This window comes from Scomber scombrus, chromosome 6, assembly GCF_963691925.1.
Source record: "Scomber scombrus chromosome 6, fScoSco1.1, whole genome shotgun sequence".
In the NCBI taxonomy this organism is placed as follows: domain Eukaryota; kingdom Metazoa; phylum Chordata; class Actinopteri; order Scombriformes; family Scombridae; genus Scomber; species Scomber scombrus.
Window position 1 is genome coordinate 28,500,096 of NC_084975.1, and position 11,013 is coordinate 28,511,108.

General features: G+C 39.2%; 1 protein-coding gene across 1 annotated transcript in view; it reads right to left on the bottom strand.

Moving 5' to 3' along the window:
* Window positions 1–1,512: 1,512 nt before the first annotated feature.
* Window positions 1,513–11,013, bottom strand: part of map1lc3b (microtubule-associated protein 1 light chain 3 beta) — a 10,370-nt gene continuing 869 nt past the window's right edge. The window contains exons 2-4 of the mRNA XM_062420181.1: window positions 7,060–7,115; window positions 3,979–4,085; window positions 1,513–3,435 (exon numbers count right to left, since the gene is read on the bottom strand). Of these exons, the coding sequence (XP_062276165.1) occupies window positions 3,258–3,435; window positions 3,979–4,085; window positions 7,060–7,115 (341 nt within the window). The 3' untranslated portion in view covers window positions 1,513–3,257. The remainder of the gene's footprint in view (window positions 3,436–3,978; window positions 4,086–7,059; window positions 7,116–11,013) is intronic.

Consider the following 11,013-nt stretch of genomic DNA (forward strand, 5'->3'; position numbering starts at 1 on the left):
TGTGAGATTTATTTTGAAAGAGACATTTTAAGAAGGGAAATAAATATTCAGGCAAGTTATTTGTTATATTCTGTGATCTAGTTTTATTACTTCTAAGTTATTTATTGAGGAAAACTACACAATATTGGATGATTTAAGCTTCTAAAATGTGGATGATTTGTTGCTCTTTTCTCTTTTCATTTTAAACTGAAGATTTTCGGAGTTATGGACTGTTGGGGGGAAAAAATGGAAAAAATCAGCATAAACAAACAACTCTCCAGCATGAAATGTATCAAACGCTGGATTTTTACACCCTGAAATCCAGTTTCCTGTCAGTGTTTGGCACATTCTCGCTCCTCTCAGCTCTTTGCAGTCTAAGCCTGAATATAAATCTAGATGATACTTTTAAACAGTCAGAGGTAGATATTGAAACTTTGCCAGAGGACTGAAGGACTAAAATGAGCCAGTGGAGCAACACAAAGATTACAGGTCTCTCTTTTTTCTTTTTCGTGGATAAAAAAAACACCATTCTCATCCATAGAAAATTACAGGGAGCGTGTGGAACAGATCTATATTTACACATGTATGAATAGATGTTATCTTTAGAGTTACATTATTTTTGGTAGCAGTTTACAAGCTAAATGCAATGCAGTGATTCAAGTTAGACAGTGGTGGAAGTCTCTCAAAAATGTGCACATATCTAAGTAAAAAAGTTGTAGATGTATAAGCAGCATGTTACTGTTATTATTGTCAAGTTATTACGTTATCGGCTTCTTACATAAAAAAAACGGACAAAATGATTACATTATTGGCCGTTATGACGTTATTGGCTGCTACAGGCCCCTCCAAATGGTCACATGATAAATCAGAGGGGTCGTAAAATGAACGTTAAGGGGTTAACGGGAGAAAATAAGAGGAAAAAACAAAAGTCCTGCCATACAAATTTGATTCAATTTTTTCTTTGCAAAATATTGGATCATTTTCAGCCATTATATTGATTTAGTGTTTATCAGTGTAGTGTCATTTATGGGTTTTTTTCGTTGTAAAATGTTCATCTGAAGGGTAATATAGCTTTCAAATAAATGTAGTGGATTAGAAAGTACAATATTTCCTTCTGAAATGTAGTGAAGTGAAAGTAAAAGCAGCATCAAATAGAAAATACTCCAGTAAAGGACTAGTCCCTCAAAATTGTACTTAAGTAGTACACATTACATCCCATTAATTAAGTTTAATAACTACAACTATAACATGGGTTCATCTTTAAATTACAATCATCGCCATCATCATCATCATCATATTAAGATCATTATGATCCTATACACACATATATTTAACTTTGTGACAGCTGACACATGTTAATGCTCTGATAACTTGTGGTATAAGTGTGACTTGGTTACAACACAGTGGACTTCCTTCATTTTTACCACAGATACTTCACATTTCATGACTCGGCACAAACTGTCTTTAAACATTTAAAAGCTCTTGTGTCTGTTTAAGTGTTTCGGGGGAAAATAACTGAAGCAGGCCCAACCATTCCATTTTTTTTCTCCTTTTATTGTTTATAAAATACCAACATAAATACATAAAGGAGAATGAGTGATATTGCTGTGTGTGGATGCGTGTGTGTGAAACAGAGGAGCAGGCGGGGGGAAAAAAAGACACCAACTAAAAACAAATGCTCCACCCCTCTGTAAACGAACACACAGTGGCTTTTACTAGTCAGGAAAAAAAAAAACACAAAAAAGAAAAGAAAAGAAAAGTCACCTTTGTACTTCACATACTGTGTGTGGACAGCGAGAGTAGAGAGAGACATGTCGTACGATCGAAATAAAAATCACGTTAAATAAAAACGAACCAAAAAATAACTAAACGATAAAATACTGCGATACAAAAGCAGCTAAACCTCCATCTGTTAAAAGAGAGATGGTGAGGAGGAGGAGGAGGATGAAGGTGTGAAGGTCCATCTACAGACAGACAGATAGACGCACATACAGGATATTTAATATGTGTTATAGAGCAGCAGTGGCAGCTCTTGGTCCAAAGGTGAAACACAGACACCCACGCTTCACTCTTTTCTTTCGCTTTTCCTTCAAAGGAAACGAACGCTGTCTTATTTTAAGCGACCTTCCCCTCCAAACCCTCCACCATCATCAGCATATACAGAAACACCCCACCCCCCGCACCCCCTTCCCCCCCAACTCCCTCTTCATTCACACATGCAATCACACCGTGCTCTTCATAGTGTTTTCCAAAGTCAACTTGGTTACACTCTCACTTTTTTATGTTCATAAGCCGTAACATCACCATCTGTACACCAAGGCAGGTTTTTTTTTTAAAGTTTTTTTTTTTTTTTTTTTTAAATGCGAACTACAATCATCTGTTTGGAGAGCAAAGCAGTTTTCCTTACGTCTTTTTTTTTGTTGTTGTTTGTTTTTTTGTTTACAGTGAAGATGCTTTTATAGGCTACGAAGGCAGGGAGGGTAAAAAACACCGAAGAAGGAGCGTAAAGGGAATGTGACGAGACACACACAGCAGAGATGCAGATTTTTCATTTAACATGGATCTTCTTCTCTAGGCTCCGACTCCTAAATTTGACCTCAGACTGCAATAAAAAAACCTCAGGAAGCCAAAGCTCGCTCTCTCTTGCTCTCTCTTTCTCTCTCTCTCTTTTTTCAGGCATTTGTCTCCACAAACCTTAAATCTAAGGTGGGCTTTGTTCATTGGCTAATGTATATATATGTGTAGATAAGTGGCGGAGCCGCACCACTTTCATGTAATACCTGCTACCTGAAATGTATATATACATTAACATAAATACAGCCTAAGAGACACGGAACCACAACATTAAAAAAACGAACTGTGGGTACGTTGCCGTGACAGCTGATTCACCAGAGACGATAAAAGAAGCAGAGACACACACTAACAGACTAATGGCCTTGAGTCAGATTTTTTTGGGGGGGGGGATTTCTGTACTCAAACTCTGCTGTTCTGGTTTGACCCTCGTGGCTTTTATGCTACCGGGTGAAGTGTGTCGGAACGCTGCGGCGAGAGAGACGACGGCCCCCGAAATCGATCTGAGCCGTTAACGTTATCGTGTTTAAACATTTAGCGGTTTGCTTCCGTGTTTTTTCTTACAGTCAAAGACTAACGTGGCAAAGACGACCGTGTAACCGGAGGGAAAACATGGCTGTGGGAGAGGGAGGAGGAGGAGGGGGGGGCTAAAAACTATAATTGTCCAATCGCTGGCCAGGGTAGATGGGAAGAAGGAAGGCTGTTTTTCACTGGGCGCTGACGACGGTGCCGAAGGTCTCCTGGGAGGCGTAGACCATGTAGAGGAAGCCGTCCTGGTCCCGCTCACGCTCGTACACCTCAGAGATGGCCGCCGACACGGACACCATGCTGTGACCGTTCACCAGCAGGAAGAAAGCCTGGTTGGAGTTTAGCTGGAGGCGCCTCCTGGTGGGGGAGAGAAGACATGACAGGGAGTGAGAGAGAGGAGAGGACAAGAGAAAGGTAAGGAAAACCAAGAAGAGGTAAAAAAGAAGGAAGGAGAGGACAGGTAAGGAAAGAAGAAATGAAATGAAAAGAGGAGAGAGGAAAGGGGACAAGAAGAGGAAATCAAAAAAGAGAACATGGGGAGAGGGAGGAGATTAGATGAAGAGGAGAAAAAGGAGGGAAGGAGATGACAGGAAAGGAAAGAAGAGAGGAGAGTAAAATAATAGAGAGGAAAGGAGACCAAAAAAGGAAATAAAAACGATAGAAAATGGTGAAAGACATGGGTGGAGAAGAGAAGAGAGGATGGGAAAATAGAAGAGGAGGAGATGAAAGGTGAGAGAACAGAAAATAAAGAGAAGAAAACAACAAAGAGGAGCTGAGAAAAGTGAAGAAGAGGAGAGAATAGAAATAGAAAAAGAAGAGGAGGGGAGAAGAAGAGGAAGAAAGGGACAGAGAGAATAGAACAAAGAGAGGAGAAAAAAGAAAAGAGGAGAAGAGGTGTACCTGATAATCTTGATGAGTTCACTCATGTTGACGTGGTCTGGCACCAGGAACTTGGTCTTGTCCAGGATGGGGAGCTGTTTTTCTCCTTTATACCTCTCAATGATCACCTGCAGCACACACACACACACATACACACACACATCAGTGAGTGCTCTACAGTTACACAGATGCTGTATTTTCTACCCTGACCATTTTCTAATCTGACGTCTGCGATCGATACCGGGGATGAAACAGGAAGATGAAGTCACACATATCAGACGATGAAGATGATGAAGATGAAGATGAAGATGAAGAACACTGTCTATCTTGCTTTGTCAAACTGTCCGGAGACTTCTTTTTTATTCACTCAGACATTTAATCAAGTTAATACTGTGCTGCTGTGAAAGAGCTCTGATGAAGAGCAGTGCAGAGGCACACGGAGCCCTTCATCATCAATGACATCAATCATCTGTAACAGGAATCATCTGAAGCTGGCTGCCACGGAGCATCTGCTGACTGACTCTCACTTTATACAATAGAACACACTCATTAGCTGGTCTGAGCTGCTTGTGATAAGGCTGAGTCTTCCAGGAGTGGCAGCAGTCTGTCTGAATGCAGGTCGAGTGAAATTAAAGCTCAAAAATCACATTTTTTGGGGGGGTTTAAAATCTGTATAACACACACACACTATCTCGTTTTATTTGTATTATTATTATGATTATTATCATAGTATATTTAAATGTATTGTAAATACATTGGAAGATGTCATGTTTGGTGCTTTAGGAAAGTCTTTAAACATGATTTTGCAATGTGAATATGATGACAAATGTGTAGAATTTCATTTTATGGAGCTGAAACACTCAAATAGTTTCAAAAAAGTATTACTTGACTATAAAGTAGACTTCTATCTCTAATAGGTTTTTACTTCCAGCTGCCTAGAGGAACTGAAAACAAGCTGCTGACACAATATTGGACTTATTATGAGCTTATGAAGATGATATGGTGATGATATATCTTAACCCTTACATACTGTTCATATTCTGACTCATAATTAGTCTCTACACCAATTCACATTCATAAATTGTTTATAGTAAAACATGTAAAAACAGGTCTAATATGAGCCTAAGCAGTATGTAAGGGTTATATTGCACACTTAAATCTGGCTTTAATTTCACTTTCATATTTATTCTTCTATTGTTGTATTGTTTTTGTAACTGACATGTCTGTTTTTAGTGTTACTTAAGTTGTGTCTCCTTGCACTTTGATCCCCATTCTTTCACTATGCCTCACCAAAATGTATAGTGAAAATGACAATAAAAGGAACGTTAAGTCTGATATTAACTCTCCTTTTAGCTCTGTGTTTGGTCTCCACCATCTCCTGAAGGAAATCTCTCTCTTTTTAGCTAATAAATGCTCCTCTCACTACGAGCTCCAGCTAGAAAATAACAGCTGCCTCCTTTGGATGTAAATAATACTGTGAAGGTGAGCAAAAACAGTCAAATTGAGGGCTGAAAATTCAAAACAATGAGCTGAAAGGTGCTAAAATGCTCTACAGAGCTGAGAGGATCATTTTGTGTGGCTGTGTCACTCGGAGCGACACCTTTCACATACAAGTAGTCATGCGATCCATTGTTAATGTATGTTATTAGAACAATTATTGATTAAAGCCCCTGTAAATGTTGATTAAAGCCCCATTAAATATTGATTAAATGTCCTTTAAATGTTGATTAAAGCTCATTTCAAGACAGAAAAAAAACATCTAACCAAATCCCATTGAATTATCCATCATGATAGCAACTGTATATTGATTTTCTGCCAAGCTCTCCAATGTAAGCTGATATACTAATATAATAATGCAGAATGTAATACCCGTAATACATAGATCAATTGGTCAGTTGATCGTTTGTATTATTACATTGAAAGCCAGACCAGTAAATTGGTCAGAATGATGTGTAATATAGAAACAGTGTTGCAATTACATAGTTTGCCTACTAGAGAGAGCTGATGAGTTCATTTTCCATCCGTAAAACTCACAATATACCTTGGTCACAATTCTTTAAAAAATAAAATAAAATAGGTCTAATTGGCCTCAGAAATCCAGTATCATTTTGGGCTTTAATTGTGTCTTTTGTTATCTGTTCGATGTGCTTCCTGGGAAAAACACGCAAAAAAAAAAAGTTTACTGAGCTGTAGATAATTAATTTGTAACATCATGTAACTTTTCCTTGTATAAATAATAATAATAATGCATATTAAAATAATAACACATTGCTGCATCGGGCAGTGATTTTGAAGATGCGACTGCCCCTTTAACACATGAACGGAGGAAGATTTTATTGTTTGAGCGAGGCAGGAAGTGAGAGCTATAATCAGTCTGTCATACAGTCTCCTACCCCTCCCTCACCCACCACACCCCGCCCCTGAATGGCTCCAATGTGGCTGTCTGGATGGAGTTACATTACAGTGACACAGCGCATCTGCCTCTGGTCTCAACACTTCCCATGACATGGCAGTTTATAACCCCAGGAGACTACACAGGAAACACACACACACACACACTGGGGTGCTTTTAAGATGAGCCGTAGCCTTACTTGGGTGCAGCAGATGGAAGGCTGTGCTGATACTCTATCTCAAAATGATAAAACGAGCAGGTGAAACATGAGGTGTGTGTGTGTGTTTATTGGTGGTTGCTAAGAGACGACGGACTCGCCTCACTCACAAGCTTACAAGTCAGTCAACCTTGCTAGAAAACTAGAAACCCACGCCTGATTTGTTCATCTAAATTAATAAAATGACGACCGGCGGGGCGGGACAGGCAAAACATCTCCCTTCAGAAATCCAGAGAAGAATTAAAGTGACTGACATTTAAAATCTCACAGACAGAGCTCAGAGTACAGCCAGGAAACATGTGGTTAACGCTTTCCGTTGTAAAGGGTCTTGTTCTTACTCGTGTCTTCCTGTAACACGTATGGTGCTGATTGATTCTTGCCCTGGCGGTTATTCTCACGCTGCTCTGAGATCTAAAGTAAAATATGGTTCCTCTCAGCTTTGGAGCAAATGAGTGAAGGCTCATCTGATTTTTAAACACGTGGGTGCACTTACGGGTATCTTGTTGGGGTGCTGCTCCCGGATCAGTCGGACATCTTCTACTCTCTGCTCTGTGAGGGCAGAAAAACAAAGACAATGGTTAACCAGCTGACAGAGGTCAAGGGGTAAAGAGAATCGGGTCACGCTGATAAAACATTAATGAGGTCAAAGAGATAAACATCTAGGTAAAAAAACCCAAATAAACAGGGTTTAACAGCTGGTTTGTGCAGTGTTTGAATCATCTGTCTGTTGTGTGTAATGCTGATCACATGGAGAACAGTGTTTTTGTTCTTATGATCTCTGGTTAGACAGGTTTGTAGAGGCGTCACATATCATACATTCTTCTAAGATCTACACTGAAGACGGCAGCAGCTCTAATTCGTCAGATCCCCTCTAAAATATTCACTATAAAACTATTATTCAAGATTACACTGTTGGGTTTTTGCTAGAGCCCAATGGAAACATGAGGGAACAATGTATTTAACAGATCGCTTAGTGGACCGAGGCTCTTGAGTGAAAACGTAATGGGCTTTTCCTTAAATCCACTCATGCCGTGACCGTATTGTTCCGCAGCGATTAGCAAGATTATCACACAAAAATTACAATCCACTCTCTTTTCTGCTTGATCAGCGCAATTACGCATTCATGACCCCGTATGGTTTGCTTCCCTTACAATTAACGAATAAATAAATAAATGAGACACAAGCATGTCAAACACACCATAGCCGCCTGCAGGAGATGAAACCCAAATGTCTCATTTACATAATGTGGATCGAATTCATAACTCGACGCAGGATGAGATGAGACGGATGTTCCCGGACCTTCCTGAAGGAGTGTCAATTATTAATATTTCCCAGCTGCTTTCAGTAAGAGCTGCAGCATTTAACCCTCAAATTTGACCCGTTTTTATATCAGAAATTCATTTTTATTCTTTGGCTTTTAACGTAGTATGATTTGTCTTTTTTTGGTCTTTTGTCTACAACATTAGTGTCTGTATTTTTGCTATGTTGCTTTTATGTTTTTGATTGTTCAGCACTTTGGTCAACTGCTGTTGTTTTTAAATGTGCTTTATGAATACATTTGACTTTGAAATATGGATTTATGTCATCCAATTGCCTGAAAATCACATGGGTGGTTCCATGCTACATTCTTTGCAAGTATAATCATTACTGCTTTCATTGAATTGGGGGATAATTTGTACTTTATGCTTTACAAACAGTCAGACCGGGTCAATTTTGACCAAGGAGGACAACAGGTGAGATTATGTTGCTGCCATTCAAATAGTTGAAATGGTTTCAAAACTGTATCCCGACTAAATGTACTAGTTTGTGATAATCTGTCAACATATTTTCCTCTGAGTTAAAATGATGAATAATTTCTGCCTTTTTTAAACTCAAAAATAAAGTATAGTTTTATTTAAATGAGGCCTATTGATCACAATTTCCAAAATAAGTGTTATATTAAAGGTCAAACCAGACTGGGTCAATTTTGAACCCAAAGACGGTCGACAGGAATACAACAAGAGGGTTAAAAATCATCTTCACTTACGCCTGGATGTTCTGATTGGGCGACAGTGTTGATGACATTAAACCAGTGCAGGTGTTTTGTGAAGTTTAACTTCATTTCATGTGTAACTGAGCCAAAATACACAGCAACAGATACACTTCAGGCCTACTGCACCTTGACCTGACAACATCAATAACAACACTGTGTTTGTATTGTGGTCAAAACGGTCAGACAACGAACCTGAGCACACAGCAGTGAGAACATTACGATCACCATCAGTTTTTTGGGGGCTGTGAGTTACAGTGGAACCTTCTGTCGAGACGGCGAAACATCCCGAGCGTTTAACATCTAGAGCTGAGTTATCAGAGAAGTCCGCTCAAGTTTAGAGTTACCAGATATCCAGTCTTGTGACACGCTTGCTGAATGATGTTTGCCAAGAGGACCACTGTGAGAATACTTAATTCAATCATCTGATTATATGCAGCTGCCAAAGGGAAATATTTATCTTACTTAGGATGCCATTTTCATGTTAAACTCAAGGAATTGTTCCATGTTTACATTTCAATCAGGACGAACTCACCACCCAGAAAGAGGGGAAGCTCTGTGACTTGTCCATCTCATGACAGGACCTAGCAACAGACTGTCTTTGAGTCATCGGTTTTCAATGAAGTACAAAAATAAACAAATAAATCAGGGAAGTAGTTGACCCAAAGGCCTGTAGGTTTTTTAACAGTGTTTCATCATAATATGGGAATTAGTCACTGGCATCCAGCTTGAATGGAATATTCTCTGTGGTTTCCTGAGTCATTTTTATGACCTATAACACTGATTTTCAACTTAAAGTGATTCACCCAGCTCCCATTTGTGCCTCACGTTTTACCATTACTCCAAAATCACAGTTCTGCATCTACTTTTCCAAACTTATACACCATCACCACCAATCTTTGGAAAAAAAAAAAAAATCCCATTACAGCTCTCAAAATATTTCCAGAGCCGTCCTCATAGATTCCTCTGACCATGTCGACGAATACAACAATCCTGTTTTGACACGTGATAAAAATAGATTTTTGAAGTTGTATCACATCACAAGTTGGGACAAATCCAAACAAAAGATAGAGATACAGATATAGATCATGTCTGGTTTCCTGGAAAGGGAACATAACAGGCTTAACAGGCTTGGGAAACAAATGTTTGTCCGGCACACAGGATATAATTTGATCCACGTGGTTAGAAGACTCTGATATGTTTGGCTGATATATTTAGTGTTGCTAAATATTAAATTAACTGGCAACTATTTTAATAATCGATTAATCATTTGAACGTCCAAATTCTCTGATTCCAGCTTCTTAAATGTGAGTAAACTGAATGTTTTTGGGATGTGGACAAAAGGAGGCATTTGAGGACATCACCATTGGGCTCTGGGAAACAGTGTCGAACATTTTTCATTATTTTATGAACCATGCAACTAATGAAAATAAATAGTAGTTGCAGCCCTAGTTTGTAGTGTTCTATGAAAAAAGATGTGTCATTTCCGGTTGTGTGGGTAGGAAATACAAGTGTCAATAATCCACCTTCTAGGTTTGTCATGCTTCTCAGGGTTAGCTTTGTAACTGATGTAATGGGAAGTAACAGGTGTGGGTGACTGCCATGAACATTGTGTACCTTTTAAAAGTAAAAAAGTATTTTGACTGAGATGTGTTGGGGGGGTCACATAATAATGAAGTGACACAGCAGTAAGCAACTAGCAGCTGGTGGTCACACTGCTAACAGCGGCTAACACTGAACCATATGTTCATGTGATTCAGTTAGCTTCACTGACTTTGTCTCGGTATTACACAGATGTTTATATCAAAAGCTTCACCATAACTTCTTCTCAAACAGGGGCGATTGTAGGATCAGACCTTTAGGGTGGGCTCAACTCCCAAATGAAGTGTTAAAAAACAAAAAACAAAATTATTTATTTATATTTTAGGGGCGCTGAGATCAAATTTAGGGGTGCCCCTGTTCCATATAGTTCAACCCACGTGACAACTTGTTTCTCCACGCGGGGCTGAGACTCACGTGCTCCTGTTGTGCAAATTTGGACCAATAACGTGACGTGAAACTGGGAAGCAGTGACTGTTATACTGGGGGGAAAAACAACAGGGAAGAAACAACGTGTTCTTCCCAGTTTTGCACATTGTGTATAACACTTACGTCATAATTAATGTGAGGAATTGGTTGAATGTATATGACAGCTTACAAACACCACTAAAACGTTAGTAATATAGCCTGCATGACAAGGCGCAGAGCTCAGTGTAACGACTGAGGCAAGTGTCTGAGTTGAGCTGTGTTTACATAAAGCAGCACAGGCCTCGTCTTAAACTGTCTGTGCTGGGAACACAAAAGCGAAACTTAATCTAACTAAATGAAACTAAAAGATACGTTAAACACACTTTCATGTTCTATTTCACCCCCTTACCC